The 22,024-nt window shown below is 42.5% G+C and overlaps 1 protein-coding gene across 8 annotated transcripts in view; it reads right to left on the reverse strand.

Annotated features, from left to right (window-relative positions):
* Positions 1-22,024, reverse strand: part of OPTN (optineurin) — a 51,817-nt gene that overhangs the window by 26,486 nt on the left and 3,307 nt on the right. For 5 of the 8 annotated variants that reach the window (XM_025853437.2, XM_025853435.2, XM_025853440.2 and 2 more), the window contains 6 exons: positions 18,173-18,349; positions 17,362-17,564; positions 12,941-13,129; positions 10,470-10,543; positions 7,880-8,014; positions 448-550 (listed from right to left, as the gene is read on the reverse strand). In XM_025853437.2, coding sequence (XP_025709222.1) covers positions 448-550; positions 7,880-8,014; positions 10,470-10,543; positions 12,941-13,129; positions 17,362-17,564; positions 18,173-18,338 — 870 coding nt within the window. In that variant the 5' untranslated portion in view covers positions 18,339-18,349. Of the gene's footprint in view, positions 1-447; positions 551-7,879; positions 8,015-10,469; positions 10,544-12,940; positions 13,130-17,361; positions 17,565-18,172; positions 18,350-18,836; positions 18,950-22,024 lie in introns of those variants that run through there. The other 3 variants (XM_025853442.2, XM_025853441.2, XM_073879913.1) reach the window with 2 other exon arrangements.

The raw sequence follows: 22,024 nt of genomic DNA on the forward strand, positions 1-22,024 counted from the left end.
GATAGAGGTGGGGGCGCCTGGGTGGCTCAGTCGGTTGGGCATCTGACTCTTGATTTCAGCTGGGGTCCTGATCTCAGGGTTGTGAGATGGAGCCCTGGGCTCCGCCCTCCACAGGCAGTCGGCTTGGGATTCTCTTTCTCCCTCTCCCTCTGCCCCTCCCCCCACCCATGCACCCTCTTGCTCTCTTAAAATAAATAAATCTTAAAAAAAAAAAAGAAGAGATAGAAGTGTGATTCCTTAGAATCACTGGGATAGGAACACATCTCACTACAATTTACTATGGATGAAATTCAAATCAGGACAAGGAAATATGAGAGAAACAGAATATATGCAACATTAAAATTATTTCTATTTCTAAAGCTAATAACACAGCACAAGACCTGACTTCAGATACGACTCTTAGGTCCACTGGGGGTGTGACAGCAGCCTTAGAACCTGAGTACCCACAGTTTCTGGGCCTTTCTCCTCTTCTTTCTCCTTTTCTGTGCTACCCTCCGTCTGGGTCTCAACCTCAGAATGATCACGGGCTTTCTTTTCAAAACAGGAAACTCTGAAAAATACAGAGTATGGAAAAGTTACTTTCTCTTTGGGTTCAAGAGGAATAATAATTGCAGAAGCACTAAAAAGAACACTGTCCAAAATTTGGATAAAGGATCAGGGGTTTCAAAATCTCTCTGCATTTGCTATATTATACATTAACCTTTTGGGGTTTAGCTCTCATCCTAAAATTGGCTAGATGTGATTTAAGATATGAATTCATGCAGAGGTAAAAGGTGGGCATAAATCATCCCAAACACTGAAAAACACTGCCTCTTTTCATGTAACAGTAACACACAGAAATATTTTTAAAATCTGTGTGTGTGTGTACATATATGCATGCATGTGTGTTACATGAGTGTGTGTCCCTTTGTAAGGATTCGGCAGAGAACAGAGCCTTTTTGGACCTTTTTGGACCCATCTAAGTTCACAAGTCCCTTAAAAACAAACAAATTTACCGATATTCTCACTGAATCATAACCACACGAAAGCCAGCCTAAGGCAAATGAAACAAGAAGAGATTTCTGGTTAAAGATATCGAACTGAATATATGCATGTAAATTTTCTCCCACCCTGTACCCCACCAAAATGACTTTTAAAAAGCCATATACGTACAAGAACAAAGAGAAAGGGAAAGGAAATAACAACAAGAAGATTTGGGGGGCACAGCTATGGGTGGGACCTGACTTGGCAGCCCACCAAGGCTGGGTCTGAAGCCAACAGTAGGGAAAGCCAAGACGTAACCTGACTGACACTGTGGAAAGCAAAAGGCTCAGGAGTCAGTGACACCAGGTATCTCTGGATGTGGGGACAAAGGTGGGGCCTGTTTAAGAGGGACTAGAAGCGGTGCCTAGGTGGGTCATTTAGTTGGGCGTCTGACTCTTGATCTCAGGGTCGTGAGTTTGGGCCCCACGTTGGGCTCCATGCCGGGCGTGGAGCCTACTTAAAAAAAAAAAAAGAGGGTCTAGAATATCACAAAATAAAAGGTTTCTGGGTTCAGACGTTAGAGATGAGATGTGGGTTCTTCTATAAGGAGAACTTACACACAGAACATTAAGACCCTCAGCCACCTTTTTCTCCTCATCTTAAGAACTTCAGCATTTGAAAAATACCCTCCAGGCAGGAGGCTGGAAGAGTCTCCTCTGGAGTATGTAACCAGGATAAGGGAAAAGATTTAAAGTTTCTGATACGGGGCTTCCCCAAGGAAACCTCCCAGCCAGATCTCCCTACAGGTGCACCCAGAGCTTCAATCAGCTTCTAACACCCTGTAATCCTGCTAAATCTGATCAAACAGCCAAGACTGCTAGACATTTAAGGAAAATCTTAATATGAAACAGAAAAAAGTAACTTACTGAAAATAGAATATGCCAGCAGGGAAAAAAAAAAGTCAAAAATATCATTAATATCCTTAGAGATATGAGGAAACATTACAACCACAAAAAAATGGAACACAATAAAAAAGGAACATTCAAAGGTTCTCCCCCACAAAAAAGGGAAGATGAAAGTTGATCAAATTTATCAGAAAGGAGAAAAAGGGAGAGACAGAAAAAGGGAACAAGGAGTTAAGAAAATTAGAGGAGATCCAATTCAAAATAATAGTAATGCTAGAGAGAGAGAACAAAGAAAATTGAGGGTAAGAGACTATCGCTAAATTAATTCAAGATCATCTTTCAAGAACTGAAGGACATGAGTTTGCAAAATGAAAGAGCCCAAGAGTGTCCGGAACAAACAGATGAAAAACAGGCTCACACCAAAGCATGTGAGAAGTCTCATCCCCAAAGATGAAGAACCAGGATGGCAGTGGGTCTCTCAGCGTTAACGACAGAAGCTAGGACATAATGAAGCAAATTTTTTGAAACGTGGAGGGAAAATTAAATCCGATTACAGAATTCTATATCTAGCCAAACTATCCATGAGGTATAAAGGCAGAAGGAGAGGTTTTCAGATATGCGGGTCTCAGAAAATATACTGCCCATGTATTGTTTCTCAGTAAGTTAGTGGCAATGTGGTGAGCTCTGTTTGCAACAAAACAAAACAACAACATTTAAAAAGAGTAGGAAAGGCATTGGATTCAGGAAACAGGTGATGGAAAACAGGAAAGCTGAAGGAGTTCCTCAGGGTGAAGGCAAAGTGAGATGCCAAGATGAGTGCCATGAGGCAGGACCTAGAAAGCAAGTAGGGCAGACTCCAGAGAGAATACCACTAGACTACTAACATGTCTGAATGTATCTGAGAGATTTCCTCATTGGGGAAGAGTATGGGGAAACTAAGCAAATTTTAAAGATGTAATTATGCACAGAAGTTAAAAAAAAGGAAGAATATTTAAGGCACAGAGCAGAGCTCAAGTGAGTACTCCCTGTGTGCGCCTAATAACGTAAACACCGAGCAGTTACCTAACTAAATTTCAGTAGAGCCAATTTCGGAGGTGGAGCAGGTAAGCTGGGTCCAGAAGCACGTGTGTGTGCAATGGGAGGGCAACAGAATGCGTTCACAATAGGGGGACAACTCGGTAGCCATTTAAGACTGGTGCATGGACGGAAATATCAAAACGGTCACAACCATTGCAAACTGCCAAACCTAACTGGTGCAAAGGCACTACTTCGGGCTAAGCCAGATAAATGGGTTAAGAGCCAGCTGGTGCGGGGTTGATGGATGGGCCTTTTTCACGCCACTCATGTATGACCCAGGGTTCTGATCTACATTTGAATCATCACTTGTCTTACTTTTCTAGGGCAAATTTTCATCTTGGACTGACTTTCCCTGCTACTTCTCGATTCTCTTGAGCCACACTTCCTACACACTTACCCCTCTTGTTGTCAGTTTAAATTTGTTTAGAAAACACAAATTACATGAAAAACAAGTCCTGGAAAACAATGAGAAAAAAAAGAGACAAACCTATGATCCCCCTTCCCCACAAATCTCCTAAAAGTTTTCAGAATAAATTTCACACTGTCAATGCCCCTATTTGTCATGATTAATGAAAATAGCTGAAGACTCACTTGTTTGAGAAAGAGATATGTTAGGTCTTGGGATGTGTTTTCACTGTATCCTACACAGCATGTAAACCAAGCCACGCTATCCAGGTATTAGGGATTTTATTTCTTGGTTTCGGTTCTGCCATAGTGAGGGGGAAATCATCATCCTGATACCCACCCAGAGAACGAGTCTTGGCAACTACTGTTGACTTGCCAGTTGTTAAATACTGAGAGAAGGCTGGCTCACAGAGTGGAGATTTAATTCTATTGAGAAACGGACCCTTTGCAGGTGCTCAAGGTGGGAGACTAAACACAGCCATCTCAAAGGCACGCCTGACTTCCTAGTGCCATCCGAAGAGCTACAGCTGCAAGCAGAAGGCTGTAATTATTCTGAAAGCAGGAATTACGTATATCATCTGAATGATGAGGAGATACAATTAGCAAATTCCTAAGCGGACACCACTTTCATCATGAAAGCTAATCATGTTGTCTAAGTACGGATGAATTACTGGCTAAACTCGACTTCTGAGAACGGTGTACAGAACACAGGAGGGGTAAAGGTGCCTACAAAATATAAACACATGGTGATTATGTATGGCTAGTAAAGGTTTCCTTCAAAGAGTAACAACATCTTCCCTTTAAAAACCAGCTGTGGTAATTAAGGTGTAAAAAGAATGCTTTTATCTATCTATCCATGCATTGTTACTATGTTTTAGGATTTGTCTGAAAGATAGGACAAATATTTTTCTCCATTAGAATACATGGTGCTAGTCTCCTAGAAGTCAACCTTTGAAATTTTCTAAGGGACAACAGTAGGATATGGTGTGTAAACCCCTAGGATGCAGAGCCAGCACCTTTTGAAATGAGCTATGAAATAAGTCATTGGACCAATGTCGATGCGTCTTCCAGGTTAACCTCATCTGAATAAGTAACTTAGGTTTCATATTTGACAAAAAGCTCTTTCTGTAATTAAAAATTTAAACTGTTTCAGGGGCGCCTGGGCGGTGCAGTTGGTTACGCGTCCTACTCTTGGTTTCAGCTCAGGTCCTGATCTCAGGACCGTGAGATCGAGCCCCGCACTGGGCCCCCTGCTCAGGGTGGAGTCTGCTTGAGACTCTTCCTCTCACCCTCCCTTAGCCCCTCTCCCCCTTCCTCACTAAAATAAATCAATCTTTTTTTTTTAATAAGATTTTATGTATTTATTTGACAGAGGGAGACGGTGAGAGAGGGAACACAAGCAGGGGGAGCAGGAGAGGGAGAAGCGGGCTTCCCGCGGAGCAGGGAGCCCGTTGCGGGGCTCGATCCCTGGACCCCGGGATCATGACCTGAGCCGAAGGCAGACGCTTAACGACTGAGCCACCCAGGTGCCCCTAAAGTGAATAAATCTTAAAATTTAAACTGCTTCAGTTAGAAAGCACTTCTCACAGCGCTATAATTTTAAGATTAATAAGCCATTTACAGTGTCTGAGAGAATTAATTAGGTCATAGTATACTTATGATTAAATGTTGCAATTGCTGGAGCCCTAAAACTAATGCATAACCTCTCCCATTTCCTACATGGTTTAGAACTTTGCATTTTTTTTAAGATTTTATTTATTTACTTGAGAGAGAGAAAGATAGAGAGAGCATGAGAGGGGGGAGGGTCAGAGGGAGAAGCAGACTCCCCACTGAGCAGGGAGCCCGATGTGGGACTCGATCCCGGGACTCCAGGATCATGACCTGAGCCGAAGACAGTTGCTCAACCAACTGAGCCACCCAGGTGCCCGTGGACTTTGCATTTCTAAAAAGTGCATTTGCACACAAATTCCTTGACTTCACAACTCTGTAATATAGGTGAATTTTACCCCAAAGTGTGTGTGTATGTGTTTACACGTATACCATATTCTATGAGGCCAGTATTTCCCTTACACCAAAACCAAAGACATTACAAGGAAAGAAAACTATGGGCTGATACCCCTTACGAATAAAGATGCAAAAAATCCTTAACAAAATTTTAGTAATCTAAACTAGCACATATAGAAAGGATTACACATCATGACCAAGTGGGATTTACAAAGGTTGGTTTAACACTTGAAAATCCATGACTATAATACATCATATTAACAGAAGTTTAAAAAACCATTAATCATCCCCATAGACATGGAAAAAGCACTTCACAAAATCCCAAACCCTTCACAATAAAAAGTACAACAAACTAGAAATAGAAGGCAGCTTCTCAACCTGACAAAAGCATCTATGAAAACTTGCAGCTAACATCATACTTGATGGTAAAAGGCTGAAGGCTCTCCCCCCTAAGTAAAGCATGCCTGCTTTCTCCACTTGTACTTAACGTTGTGCTAGAGATTCTAGCCAGGGAAATTGTGCAAGAAAAAGAAATACAAGGTACCCTTGTTGGTAAGGAAGAAGTAACACTATCCCTTTGCAGAGGACATGATCTTGTATAAAGAAAATCCTAAGCAATCCACTAAAAAGCTATTACTGCTAATACATGAGTTCTAGCAAGGTTTCAGGCTACAAGATCAATGTACAATATACAAAAAAGTCAGCAGTATTTCTATACACTAGCAAAGAATACTCCAAACATGAAATTAAGAAAACAACTTCATATTTAACAGTGCTAACAAATTTTGAAAAGTAGTTTAAGGCCTGTATATTAAAAATGACAAAACATCATTGAAATACATTACAGATGACCTAACTAAATCTATGGGTTATCCTTCATGGATCAGAAGATTTAACATAGTTAAGAACAATATTAACTGAACTCCAGATTCAATGCAATCCCTAACAAAATCCCAGCTGGCTTTTTTTTTTTTTCCAGAAATTAACAAACTTATCCTAAGATTTGTACAGAAAAATAAGAAACCCAGGATAGCCAAAACAATCTTTCAAAGTTGGAGAACCCAGACTTCCTGATTTCAAAATTTACTACAAAACTGTATTAATCAAGACAGTGTAGCATTAGCAAAGGATAAACATATAGATCAAAGGAATAAAATTGAAGCTTTAGAAATTAATCTTTACATGCATGACCAACTGATTTACACCAAGGGTGCCAAGGCAGTTCACTGAGGGAAAGAATGGTCTTTTCAACAAATGGTGTTAGGATGACTGGATATCCACACACGAAAGAATGAAGTTGGACCCCAACCTCACACCATACATACATATGAACTCTAAATACATTTAGAGACCTAAATGTAAGGGCTAAAACTATAAAGCTTTTAGAAGAAAACACAGTGAATCATTGTGACCCTGGATGAGTCAACGGTTCATTAGATACAACACCAAAAGCACAAGTGACAAAAGAAAAATAAATAAAGTGGACTACATCAAAATAAAATTTTGTGCTGTCAATGATAGCGCCCAGGAGGTAAAGAGGTGATTCACAGAATGGGAGAAAATATTTGCAAGTCATATACCTCATAAAGGATTTGCATCTGGAATATATACTGAACTCTTATAACTCAGTAAAAAAAAGGCAATCCAATTTTTTATAAATGGGTAAAGGATTTCAATAGATATTTCTTCAAAGAAGATATACAAATGACCAACATGAAAAGATGCTCAACATTATCAGTCATTAGGAAAATCAAATCAAAATCACAATGAGACACCACTTTACACCCATGAGGATGGCTATAATCAAGAAGACAGACAATTACAAGTGTGAATGAGGATGTGGAGAAAAGTAGAACCCTCATACATTGCTGGCAGAAATGTAAAATGGCGCAGCCACTGCAGAAAACAGTTTGGTAGTTCCTCAAACTATTAAACACACAGAGCCAATGACCCAGCAATCCCACTCCTGGGTATATACCCCCAGAGAATTAAAAAAAATATGTCCACAGAAAAAGTTGTGCAAGAATGTTTACAGCAAACATTATTCACAGTAGGCAAAAAGTGGGAACCAAAATGTTCACCAACTGATGAATATAAGTAAAATGCTGACTAGTCACACAATGGACTATTATTTGGCAACAAAAAGGAAGTGAAGGACTGGTATGTGCCACAACATGGATGAACTCTGAAAACATGACGCTACATAAAATTAGTCAACCACAAAGGGCCACATATTATATGGTCCCATTTATATGAAATGTCCAGAATAGGCAAATCTGTGGAGACAGAGGACAGACTGCTGGGAGGAATGAGGAATCAGTGTTGACAGGTACTGGGTTTCTTATCTGGTGAAAACAATGTTCCGAAATTATAATGTGGTAATGGCTACATGACTGTGAATATTCTAAACAGTACTGAAATGTATACCTTAAATGGATGGATTATCGGGTGTCTTAGTTTTATCTCAATAAAGCTGTTAAAAAAAAAAAGCAATGAATGCATATTTCAAGTTACCAATTCCGTACCTTTCGTTGGCTTCCTTGAGTGCAGTTTCAAGCTTCTCTGCCTTCTGGCTTTCTTCCCTTAGACAAAGAAGGAGCTGGCTCACAGTTAATTTCTCAAATTCCAAATAATTCCTGGAGCTTTCTGTAGATTTGTTCCTACATCAAGAACGGAATAAAGATTAAAAGGTTTTCATCAGGAAACACAAATGTCAAAGGGTCTACAAATGTAACTGGAACCAACATAAAGGAACTGCTTCCCAGAACACTCTCCAAATAATTCTCATTTATAGGCCAAACGCAGCTGGTCATGCGACCACAAGGCTCACACTCCTCCACGCTCTCCGGGGAGAGGGGAGGGGGCTCTCCGGTAGGCTCACCTTGCACTGTACGTGCTTCGTCCGAACAGCCAGTGTGCCCACAACATCAGACCCCAGGCCCCCGGGAACAGAGGCGGCCCTGGTTTCCAGTGCCCGGCCTTCCCAGAGAACTAGTCTCAAAGAGGACCAGTCATACAAAGTACACGAACACGCGTGCTGCCTGGCAACATGTGGACTGCCGGCCTTTCTTCAACTTGATATTCTCAAGTCAAGAGAAGAAAGCATTTTTTGTTTTTGATTTCAAATCATTACAGCAGAGAAATGTAGGCACTGTTGGTATGTGAAATATTTTCCTTGATTTTGAAATCTGATTATACCAAGAAGTGGCGGGATGGCAAACAAAACCAGGACCACCGGTACGGCAGCTACACTTCCCGGGTGACCACACTGATGCTCATGTTCAAGGTCACACGTCTCATAAACAGCCGGGATTAAATCCCAGTTCCTGACTCCGAGCTCTGCACCCACCCAGAAATCAATCTCTGACTCCTTAATATACCTTCAAACGAGGTAAGGAAGCTGTTATTAAAGCATTAACTGTGGCTCGGGGCGCCTGCCTGGCTCAGTCAGAAGAGTGTGTGTCTCTTCATCTCGGGGTCATGAGTTCGAGCCCCATGTCAGGTGTAGCCATTACTTAAAAATAAAATCTTAAAAAAAAACAACCACCAACCAACCTGTGGCTTAAAAGAGGAAGTGGTTTTAGCAGGTGGATATAAATGAGGAGAAAGTGGCTTGGAAATTTCAAACAGGGCTTTCTTCCTTCCCACCACTTCCAGAAAAGTCTTTCAATATTAATAAAAACAGTAGGGGGGGAAAGCTGAGGAACTGCTAACTAAGCAAGGGTGCAACTTTCACTTATGCCAACTGCCCTGTTTGATGGAAGAATATTATCTAACACTTATTTTCTCCCTGATGCAAGGGCTTGGGAGCATAATTGGGAAAAAAGAAACTGCCCATTTTCATGTTTTATTAAGTACATTCGTCATGTTAATGTATCACATGACCTCACTGATATGAGGAATTCTTAATCTCAGGAAACAAACTGAGTGTTACTGGAGTGGTTGGGGGTGGGAGGGATGGGGTGGCTGGGTGATAGACATTGGGGAGGGTATGTGCTACGGTGAGCGCTGTGAATTGTGCAAGACTGTTGAATCACAGATCTGTACTTCTGAAACAAATAACGCAACATATTTTAAGAAAAAAGAAAAAGAAGAAGATAACAGGAGAGGAAGAAAAGGGGGGTATGTCAGAGGGGGAGACGAACCATGAGAGATGATGGACTCTGAAAAACAAACTGAGGGTTCTAGAGGGGAGGGGGGTAGGGGGATGGGTTAGCCTGGTGATGGGTATTGAGGAGGGCACGTTCTGCATGGAGCACTGGGTGTTATGAACAAACAATGAATCATGGAACACTGCACCAAAAACTAATGATGTAATATATGGTGATTAACATAACAATAAAAAAATAAAAAAAAAAGTACATTCGTCATGTTAGAGAAAAAAAGGTATTTAAAGCCTATGACAGAAGAGATTCCTAGAGAAATTTTCCGGTAACGATCTCTTTCAAATAGACTGACCCAGCAGTAACCTGCGTACAGGGTTCTGGGTGAAGAGTCTCGAATGCCCAGCTCCTCTGCCATCTCTTCCGCCACGCCCCCTGTCCCCCTGCCCCACAAACCGCCATTTAAGATGTCTGCTTCCTAATGTCTACTTGGAACAGGTCAACTTGAGACTCCACCGGTAAGACTTCTGGCCCCTGGGTAAGACAGTGACTCAGAGCACTCCCAGTCCTCACTAGAGGAGATTACTCAGGATCAGTCACCTGGGCTTATCCTTGGGAATGAGCAGGGAAGACAAAATGATAACATCCCACTTATCGGGCCGGACAGCCCGGGCCAGGTCAAACTCTACCGGTAAACAAATTAGCAAGCCTGAGTCTTTTGATGAGGAACAAGTTTGTCTTCACTTCTCATCTTATGGGAGATGAGACACCTCTAAACAGAGTGGGGAGGGTTGAGTTTGCCTACAGAGGCGCCACATGCTGTTTTTATTCTCTGCTAGCCTGGGCTACAACACTAAATCCCATTCAAACCGGACATTCTTAAAAGGTTCTGGCTTAAGTTAGTAAGAATCGACTTTTGCAGCACAGGATGTTTGACCTCCCTGCAGCGAGCTGCAAGTGACAAGACTGCCCGAGGGGTGTCCTCCGCCAGCCCCAGCCCGTCTTCACATACGTGCCAATGGAATCAATTCTTGCGGGCCCAGGACTCGTCCTGATTTCTCTCACCGCCACATCTGCTTCTCCTTCCTGTAAAGGCAGAAATGAAAGGGCTTTACCATGATAATGTCCGCAAGACAAATTCTTTATCAAAAGAGAAAAAGGGGCGCCTGAGTGGCTCAGTCGTTGAGTGTCTGCCTTCCGCTCAGTTCATGGTCCCAGGGTCCTGGGATCGAGCCCCGCATCAGGTTCCTGCTCAGCGGGGAGTCTGCTTCTCCCTCTCCCACGCCCCCTGCGTGTGTTCCCTCTCTTGCTGTGTCTCTCTCTGTCAAATAAATAAATAAAATCTTTAAAAAAGAGAGAGAGAAAAAGGCAGTAAGATCGAGAATCTGGATGACCTGCAACCCAAGGAAGCTACTGACATTTAAATGTGAGATGTTTCAATGAGGTCACTGAAATGGAATGGGAATTTAGCCTTCCCTCACCCTGCGTACCCTGTCAGGATTATAAATATCTAGGCCAAGGCGTGAAGATTGGTCTCTCATCAGCCAACCTGACCCCGAACACATGAAAACTTATCTCCTCCTTCTCCTTGGCAGCTCATTCCCTTCTCTCCCAAGTTAAGGTCACATGGAGCTAATGACACCTCCACACACCTTCCCTGCACAGGCCTTTAAAATGCAAAACGTCAGAACTTGCTGAAGCAATGCTGAAAAAGAGGCTGCTTTCTGTAGAGCTCACAAAGCACAAAGTTGGCTCCTAGCAGAAATTTGTACACATCATGGGCCATTTAAGGGAACAAGAAGTCCAAAACCAGTTAAATGATATGAAAGACATTAATATTCCAATGAGCTAGCGGGAAAATCTTCCAAAAACGCATGGACAAAGATGGTTCTAGATAATTCTGATGATGTACATTTTTCCTAAATCTTGGGCAGTGTTTTCCAGTTCACAGAAGCAAGGCAAGAAAAGCATGTTTACACTAAAAATAACTGTCACTCACTGGATCAGTGAAGGAGCGGATTATGTTAACCATTCGCCCCAAAGGAAGAAGCCTCTTTTGGAAACTTCTCATACGCTCCTTGGCCTTCCTGAATTTTGCCAGGTATTTGCAGAAGGTGAAAGCTGTTTGATCAAACCTGCGTTTCATGATCTTTGGTCATCTGCAGAAAGGGTACTCTGGCAAATTGTGCTTTCCATTTGGTATTTTAATTCTCCTGATTTCGGCTGCTATGAATGCACCCAAAGATTTATTAGGGAGGATAGATGGCAAAGTTACTACTTTGCCATTTCCCCATCCTACTACTCTCTTCAGTGCAGCAAACGTACTGAAAAGTCACACGCAAATAATTCCAACATGCCCAGGAGTTCAGCTTTTTACAAGCTCCCCACGCATTGTCTATAAGGTCCATTTTCCTCTCTCAGAAACACTATCTCTTTTCCTGTGTCAGATGTACGGTCTGACGAAGCTAAAATGCCAGTGTGTATCACAGAGGATCTTATCCTTGTGTGTTTTTCTCCCTCACTATTCAGTGTCTTTTAGCAGTGACGAAGGAGAGGTCCCTCTGGGCTCATCTACCTGCCCTGCTCTTGAGCAGGACCGCCCGCACACCCAGATATGGCCCCAACAGATGCTCCTCATGTGCTCAGGAACAGGCCGGCACACGCTACTTCACGGAGCTCACTTCATTTTCAGTTCCACATAAACGTGTCAGACACCGGGGGCTTCACACTCAGCTCCTGGAGGTGCCCAGGCAGCTGCTGTTAGACGTGGGGGCAAAGCCAAGGTCAACCCTCAACCACAACCCCAGCGTCTCTGCCCTTTCTTTTCTTCACTGCCCAACCAAGGTTCCTTGTAAGGCTTGTCTGAAAAGAGGGTTCTATTATTAAAAAGTGTTTTAAAGCCATCAGTTTACCTCATCTGCTCATGAGTCTGCTCACCTAAGTGCAGTGCTGGACACAGCTAAGGACCTGGTCTGAAAAAGTTTACGTTTCTGTTTTGGTTTTTTAGATCACAAAATGTCTGTTTTGTCAGTACCTATGGGAAGGGGGGAAAAAAAAACCCTATCTCTTTTGTCATAAAAGGTAATCAATAGTCTTCCATTTCAACCATGACAACCCTCATGAGTATTATACATATATACATATAAATTTTTTTTTTTTTTTTTGAGAGCGAGACAGAGAGCGAGCGCGGGGTAGGAGCAGAGGGAGAGAGAGAATCCCAAGCAGGCTCCATGCTCCAAGCAGGATCTCACGACCCTGAGATCGTGACCTGAGCTGAAATCAAGAGTCAGACACTCAAGCGCCCCTAGGATTATGTCATACTTAAAAACAAGAGCCAATTTATCTTGATGATATTGATGCTGAAACTCCCCTCCCCCCCCACCCCCCAGTTTGGCTTCCGTGTGTTGAAAAGACGTGGTAATCTAGGTGTCTAGGTGAGGTTTTGTAATTTGCTTAAAACTAAATCAAAACCAGGACACTCACAGCTATCCTGATTTCAACAAAGGAGTCTTCAGAGGGGCCGCCTGAGTTCAGCTTGAGCTGGAGTTCTGACACAATCCCCAGCAGATCTGCCTTTTCAGCTTGGAGATAGGCCACCTGGGTCTTCAGCTGTTCCAGTTCCTGGTCTGCTTCTGCCCTGGGGACTTTGGGGTCCCCAGTGGGGTCCTGGAACTGACGAGAAACAAGGTGAATCAGTGAGCCAAACTAACACCTGGTCATCAAACCCAAGTGTCCCCACACCCACGCAAGGCAGCTATGCTTTATGGTAGAAAAATCTAGGTTTCTCTTGGAGATATATTTTGATGTAACACTTCAAATGGAAGATTTTACATTATTTTATTATATTCAAACCATAGAAACTTAAAATAACCTCATGACAAGAAAGAAAGCCTTCCTCAGCACATGGGATAATCTGATATGAATATAACCAATCAGACTTTGACAGTGGTAGACTGGTAAATTGTCATCCAAAACCTCAGAAAATAGGGACAAAAAGCTCGCCTTTTTTTTTCCCTCCCACAAAGGCAGACGTACCCTTACTCTCCCCATACTTGTCATGTACTATCTGAAGCCAAAGCACCAAGACATTTCATTACTTGATATGTGAATGGCAAAGGACAATGGAAAGTCCAAAATTCTCTCAGGCATGCAGGCTGGTGGCTGTTAAAATCTATGTTGGTCTTTTTAGGTTTGCTAAAAGTAAGCCCAGGGAGAAATAAGAAAACTGAAAATTCAGAGGCTGCTACTAAAGGTAAAAAAAAAATTAAATTTCAGCCTATATAAACACGAAGAATAAATATTTCTATTTCACTAATACCAAGTACGTGTTTGCGTTCCTCTTGTTACAATTACTGCACCTGACAAAGTTGTAGGAGAAAGGACCTGTTAAGATGCGGTGTTTTCATTTGGGAGCAGAGAAAATAGATTCCAGTCCACACCCTGCTAATCCCTGGTTACGATGCCCTGAGCAGATTTCGCTTAACGTCCTAGCCTCGGTTTTCTCAGGTTAGAAAGGGAAATGTGGTCCCTCGTGGTCTCTGTGGTGCCTTCCAGCCATGACCTACGAGGCCTCTTCGATTTCCTCCTCAGGAAAACTTCATTGCTTTTACGGGCCTGGTGCCACCAGAAATATATACTTGAGATTTTCAGAGAATTACAACACAATTCCCTCTCTCTCTCTCTCTCTCTCTCTCTCACACACACACACACACACACACAAACATGCACACATGCACACCCATCTCTGTGATAGATTTCCTAAGGAACCAGAAACAGACCCAAAGGCTGTTAGTAGAACCAAAAAGCATCAGAAAGGACACGCATAAACTAGCTTGTCCATCACGAAATATTAAAACCTGGAGGGAAAGGTATTAACATGCAGCATGGGAGTGTCTCTCGCACCAGTGAGATCATGCTCTTCCTTCACTTGGGAGCGTTCCCTTGCCAGAAAACGACCACAGGCCTGAGAGAAAAGAACTCATTGTGAAGCTGAGGAGTTAGGTGTGTAGGGAAAGGTTATCAGCCTGGGCATCCTCTCTTGGTGATGACTCATCCCAAAGAAACGTAACTGTGAAAGGGGTGGAGACAGTGAACGGAGAGGCACTGCTTAGCCTGGAACTAGGAAGCAAGCAGGTAAGGGCCAGGCCACGCTCTATCCGGAATCTTCACATTTTCCTGCTGGACCCCTCTGAGGACATTTTATAGAATTGCTGTTTTTGTTTTTTTTTTAAGAGAGAGTGAGCATGTTAGGGGGGACGGGGAGGGGCAGAGGGAGGGAGAGAATCCTAAGCAGGCTCCACACCCACTGCAGAGCCGATGTGGGGCTCGATCGCACGACCTCGAGATCATGACCTGAGCGGAAATCCAGAGTCAGACGCCCAACTGACTGACCACTCGGGCACCGCAGAATGGATTTTTAAAACCACCTTGGCATAAGAGTAGGAAACAGAGTTTTAAGCAAGTGTCTGAGGATGAGGGATATAAGGCCATGATCCTAGAATCTCAGACTTGTCAGGTTAATTTTCTCTTTTGCCAGGGTGAGGATCTCTTCACTATCCTCGGGAAATTCCGAATCGACTTATTTGGCCATAAAACACCTCACAAGATAACATTTTAAATATCTCTTCATTTTACTACCAACTCTTTCCATTCGCTTCCTGGACTAGAACTCACACGTTTTATTTATGATCAATCTCAACTCCGTGATTTGTTACTGTCTTTCATCCCTTTCAAGGGCCCGCCATTGACCGTCATGCAACACAACGGCTCTCCTTGTGTACTTGTATGTCTCCATCTTGCTGTCCCGGAAGTCCACCCAGACTACCATGCATTTTATAATCCTAGAAGAAACATCCAGCTAATGATCTCTGCCTAGCAATCTGTACCATTAAAAGTTAAAAAGTTCTCTCTACAGATAATAATGTATAATTCTGTGAAATTGGACAGAGCCATGAATGCCTCAGCCTCACCCCGAAGATCAGAAGGCAGATCTCCAAAAGAAATTCCCTATTCTCTTTCGTTGTGTGGCACAGAACACATGAGAGGCCCTGGTGGCTGGAGGGATTCCCTGGAGAGACTGCAGCAAGGATGGGTCAGCAAGAGTCAGAAAAGTCAGAAGCTGTGAGAGCTTCAAGTCAGGAAGAAGACAGCCTAAGTTTTACAAATCACCTCAACCGGTCCATAGAATAAAAATGAAAGAAGAGGCAGGGAGGCAATAGGGAGGCCTGGGAGGCACATTTTTGGGGGAGAAAGCTGATGACCAAGGGTTTTAAAGAGCCATAAATGTCTCTTTGTCCAACTATCCATGTCCTCTGTCCCAAGGACTCTCTTCTGAGTCCTGCTTATAGCCTGTTTCTGCATTGAAAGAAGCTGTCCAGAACTCCAACTTCTGTTCTCAATTTCTTCTAATACTTTTTAGGAAAACGTATACATAGAATATTTCAAGCAGACAAACTGCTTCTGGAAGCTTCTTTCTAGGCTTCAATGTGATAGGCCCCAACAGGCTGATGCCAACTGTCAGCTCACATCCCAAAAGCCATAGGAGGAAAACAGTGTGAGATATTTTCTGGGGCACCTGAGTGGCCCAGTCTGTTAAGCACCTGACTTCGGCTCTGGTCATGATCTTGGGGTTCTGGGATCGAGCCCCATGTTGGGCTCTATGCTCAGCGGGGAGTCTGCTTATCCCTCTGCCCCTCCCCCCAGCTTGTACACTCTCTCTCTCTCAGATAAATGAAATCTTTTTAAAAAAAAAGACATTTTCCTACAGAGAGTAGAAACTTATTCATATATCCTAGGTGATAATTTCTTCAGAGTATTCTACCTTGCAAATATTTAGATACTGAGAGATTTCCCTCAAAGAAGTGACTTAATGTTCTTTGAACTGTAAGACAAATTGAAGCATCAGATGTGATAAATCTAATCAACAACAAATTATTTCCCACACAAATGTAAGTTTATTAAAGCAGAATGTTCACACTGTCCCATGAGCAGGGATTGATGAGTAAAGCACTGACATAAACCACAATACAGTTCTCTAAACAACTTTTCATTCTTTAGGTTATTCCATATCGTCCCCTTTTTGTTATTTTCTTTCCCTTATCTTTCTTTCTTTGCATACTTTACCCAAGAAATCAGAGATAGCAGGGTTCAAGGTATCTCAAGAAGCATCTCTGATGTCTGGGATTCTATCCTCCCTGAATCGAACCAGTGCTCCACCCTTCACGGGGCTGCTAAGTTCCAGGTTGGGAAGACAATGAACAGCAGATGTCCATCCTAACGAACAATATCCAGTGAGCCTCAGAATATGGACGGATGCTTCAAATGTGTTTTGATACATATTTTCTCACTAACATCTTTGGCACCCACTCTTGGCCATGAGCACATTTCTCAGGTTCTTTGGGTCAATGAAAATGTGGCAACTTGACAGCCTCCTATCACAACATGACATGTATTGTGCCATTTTTCAAAAGTAGATATAAAATGTAAAGTGAGGTAGTTCTATTTTAGACTTAGGAAAAGACTACTGATCAGTAAGTAAAACTTTGGAGTAATAGATTTTTTAATGTAATTTTATATCAAAGACATAAACTAAAAACTAACACTTGGATGGCTCTAGGCAGAGGTTCTGCTGCACCATCTATAATACAAAATACTGATTTATAACTGCAACCTTCTTTTGACTATAATCAATATGGTCCAAACTGTACAAATTTCCTTCCCCCAACAGAGACTGTACATGACCCTTGAAATTGCAACCAATCTCCTCAGCAAGAACAGTTCTTTCAAGATGATGCAAAATACTCATCTAGCCAGAACCGTGAAAGGTTTTGACCTAGAAGTCTAGACAAGGAAGAGTCCACTCTAAACATTAATAAAATAAAATCACAGCTTATCAGTCTGCTCACCTCAAGGGACTTTTCTGTTTTCCCTTTTAGTTTTTCAAGTTCTTCCTTCAATTTTTCATTTTCATGACTCAAAGCCATGAGGCGCTCCTTGGCTTCTTTGCTCTGTATCTCAAAAAAAAGGCGTTCTTCCTTCTGTTTCTCTGTCCAGGCTGAAAGCTCTTCAAATCGCCCTTTCATCGCCTGATTATTTAGCTTCATGGCTTCTGTACGGGGTTCAGAGTGAGAGTGTCACATATCAGACTCGATCTGATGAATCCAACCTCGAAGACCACCCTCACCACGTGGCTCCAAATCCAAAGAAGCCATGCTTGGCCTGGGCCCCAGGGTTGGCAGGAAATGTAGCAAGGTGAGTGGTTTTTGCTTCCAGACAGGACTCGGGGGCCTAATGTCATTTCTAGTCCTCCAAAGACTCCAGAAAATAAAACTAGTTTGGGTCCCTCCACTAAGGCACACAAGCTAGAGGACTAATTCAAACACCGGTCCTGCCAGAAGCCATGGCCTGAGACCCCAGAATGCTTTCTGTGAGCAAGGTCATATTGAGGACTAACTCCGTAATTCTTCCTGTTTCTTTCTAAAGGGACTACATGTCATTATGCCATTTCCCTGGGGTACGTAAGTACCTTTTATTCTTACCTGTATCCCCAAAGTAAACAATGGAAACAATGTTAGCCTCACCAAAAGCTAAACTCTGTGCTCTTTCTCCTGCTAGTGAAACAGAGAGAAGGGAATGCCAACAAGCCTTTTGACAAAGAGATGCCATTCATGAAGGCCCAGCGTGAATGAAGAAATATGGCGGCCAGGGGCTGCTCACCTTTGAGCTGATGGTTCTCAATCAAGAGCTCCTTCATCTGCTGCAGCAGCTCCTCTGGAGTGAATGTGTCCAGGTTTGGGTGAGCCAGGTTGGGGGGTCCATTTCCTGTGGTTTCACTGGGGCTGTCCCCCTTTTCAGTCAGGCAGCTAAGCGGTTGGTGGGACATGGCAGCAGGACCTAGGGAAACATCACAAACTGAAGAGAGAGAGGTCTTCCCGCTGCGATGGGTCCCCATGAGTCCCATAAATCCATGGGCAACTGCTAGTGAGTATTCCAAAAGTTGCCTCCTTCCTCTCCAATTGTATTTTGGACATTTTTGGTTCTTCCCTTTAAAGAAAAAAGGTATATGCTAGCTTCAGCGTGTATGTGTGTGCGCGTGCGTCTGTGTATGTGGGTGCGGTGAGGACCTGCAGGACGGAAGAGGAAGAGAAGAGCACGAGATCATGAGAATCGGGAATCCTAACAGGAATTCCAAGTTCCCAAAAATATATTTGTAGACATGGGTAAAGTATCATTAAATTGGTTTTCCTATGCAAATCTTTCAAGCTCAAATCTTTTTGTTTTGGGTGAATTGCACAAAAAGCTGTTAAAAAAATCTCCATATTTTATCTCTTGAATTTTTGGCTACGAGGAAAGGGAGAACGAACATATTTTGGATGCTTACTATGTGCTGAATCACTGCACCAGAATGTCAGTTTCTAATCCTCGCTAAAACCCAAATGGATGGCTACTTTACAGGAGACGGAGCTGAGTTCCCAGCAGTGCTACAGCTTGGCCAAGGTCACTTCATAAGAGGTGCAACCGAGTATTAACAACACCAAAACCCAGCCCTGTAATACAATAAAGATGCTACTGAATATTTAGGCTTCAATATCCAATAATTCTGTAAGGCATCCTAAAAAGACTAAGAGATCTTGCTCACTTATTGCATATTCTGAGAATATTTTAAGCATACCACCACTTTATTTTGTAAGGGGTCAATGTGGACATAAATAAGATAGACAAGTGTACCCCAAATCCATCTATATATGCCCTACCACCTGGGCAAACATAGGAATCTCTTGTAACAACTGGCAACATGCTACAGGCAAACATTTTCTTTTTTGCACTTCGTGAAGATGATGACAAGCCTTGTCATGGAAGATGAAGAAGGATAAGTGCACTCTCTCTGATACATCACCGTATCATTAACACCTAGGAGTGCTCTTGGTGACCATATATTAAAATGCGACCGAACACACAGGGTGTGGTGCAGTGCTTCTTCCCCACCCCCAGCTGGAAGCAAAGCTTGGGGGTTCTGTGGAGATGCCCTGGACCCAAGAGCCTGGTGACCTGCTTTTGGTCTCAAGGAACCTGTAGGCCACGAGAGATAGTACCATGACAGGACAGCAGGCTCCGGCTTCTCCCCTGAGCAGCCACCTTAAGGAGAGGCAGTCTCATGGAACGCTTTAATGAGGATGGCAATTTATGAAGTGAAAAACACTGACGAGGCATACCATCCAACTGGGAGCCTTTGGAAGGTATCTACGTTTTACATATCCTAATGCATTTAGAAAAGAGGTATAATGCTCTTAGTATTCAGCGACTAGAAGAGACTGCTTTTGCTTTCCCCAATAAAATAATCTGGATAAAATAATTTAGACAAGAACAATTTGGAGAAATCCAGTTTCTGGTTTTCCATAACATTCATTTTCACACAGTATGATGTTGGAGTTAACATTTCCTAACATGGGTTTTTACCAAATAACAGGAATACTAAAGAGACCCAAAGATAAAATCCTTGCAATGTGCCCCAAAGTTTATAGCAGCAATGTCCACAATAACCAAAATATGGAAAGAGCCCAGATGTCCATCGACAGATGAATAGATAAAGAAGATGTGGTTTATATGCGATGGAATATTACTCAGCCAGGAAAAAAAGAGAAATCTTGCCATTTGCAATGACGTGGATAGAACTAGAGGGTATTAAGCTAAGCGAAACAAATCAGTCACAGAAAGACAAATACCACATGATTTCACTCATACGTGGAATTTCAGAAACAAAACAGATGAACACAGGGGAAGGGAAGAAAAAATAAAATAAAAACAGAGAGGGAGGCAAACCATAAGAGACTCTTAACTCTAGGGAACAAACTGAGGGTTGCTGGAGCGGAGGTGGGTGGGGGGATGGGGTAACTGGGGGATGGGCTTGAAGGAGGGCACTTGATAGAATGAGCACTGGGTGTTCTTTTTTAAAAATTTTATTTATCTGAGATAGAGCACAAGTGGAGGGGCAGAGGGAAAAGGAGAAGCAGGCTCCCCGCTGAGCAGGGAGCCCGACATGGGGCTCGATCCCAGGACCCTGAGATCATGACCTGAGCCGAAGGCAGACGCTTAACGACTGAGCCACCCAGGCGGCCCAGCACTGGGTGTTCTATGCAACTGCTGAATCACTAAATTCTATCCCTGAAACTAATAATACACTATATGTTAACTAAATTAAATTTAAATAAAAAATTTTAAAAATCCTCGCCAATATGTATCATTTACTTGTCAACGTTCAATCTGCTGAGGCATTCAGTGATTATACTAGACTTTGCAAAAGTCAATGGAAACATTCAACAGATGTTTTTTTAAAAAAGTTCCTAAGCCGTTCTCTAGAGATGTGCTTAGTTCCATTTTATTATGTACACCTTTCTCCTTAATGGTTTTTCCAAGAGAGAGGAAAGGGGAGAGAAGAGGAAAGTGCAGGGGAGGGCAGGCAAGGGGAGGGGAGAAAAAAGATTTTCTCTTGAAAATTATTCAGGTATTTTTCCTCTTCAACTTTCCTTTACGCCCCCTTTAGACACAGCCACAACAGCTGTTATATCAGAGCCTCTAACTGTTTCAGGTTGCCCAGATTTTAGGAGGACACGCGGGGGAAACGCAAGGTTGTGCTAAGGGGGACAGTAGACAAAACACTGGGGACCTTAACCAGCTGTGTGACTCTTATGATAATTTACTGACTTGTCTAGCAAACGATGATCATTACATTCGCTTTCGGCTCAAAAACCCATGAAAAGTATTCCTGAGTTTCTAGGAAGGTCCAACCCCACCATCCAACACACACAGCCCAGCACCACCATGGCCATGCCCCCGCATGTATTATATGCCTGTCTTAATTATAGCAAACACTTCATTATCTAGCATTGTTAGGAAAAATTATTTGGTAATTCAAATGTCATAGGAAATAAGAAGTTAGTGTGCATGCCAAACATAATGTAATGTAATGTAAATACTTATTACCAACTTTTTACCAAAGGCAATTTAATTGATTTTTGGTGACCCAAAGAGCAGCCTGTGATTTTAGGTATTTTGGGGGGCATCATTATGAGTTATGAGTACAGTGCTTCTGTGAAATGTCTATTGGTAGAGTACCCGTTAGGGAAAGCTGAATTTTCTAAATCTTTAACATCACCTTAAGCTACTTTCAATTGAACAAACACAGAGATGCATTATAAATCCTTGCACATATCTTCAAAGGTTATAGAAACTGGAACTAAGCCATTTATTCCAAGGTTCTATCTGGTAACATAATTTCTTTTTTCCTTTTTCTTTTTTAACTGACAGAATTTCTCATAACCTGGATCTGAAACATGTCATTTTTTTTCTTTTTCTTTTTTAAATGTAAGCTCTATGTCCAACATGGGGCTTGAACTCATCGCCCCAAGATCAAGAGTCACATACTCTACCAACTGAGCCAGCCAGGCACCCTTGAAACATGTCATTTCTAAGCAAAGGTGATATTTAACTACAGAGGGTGAATTAATTTAGCACAGGATTTATCAAGACTTCACCAATGAGGAAGAAGGCAAACTACCTGGAAGAATCGCC

This window comes from Callorhinus ursinus, unplaced genomic scaffold (assembly GCF_003265705.2).
Source record: "Callorhinus ursinus isolate GAN/ISIS: 27379988/994484 unplaced genomic scaffold, GSC_fseal_2.0 scaffold36, whole genome shotgun sequence".
NCBI classification, from domain to species: domain Eukaryota; kingdom Metazoa; phylum Chordata; class Mammalia; order Carnivora; family Otariidae; genus Callorhinus; species Callorhinus ursinus.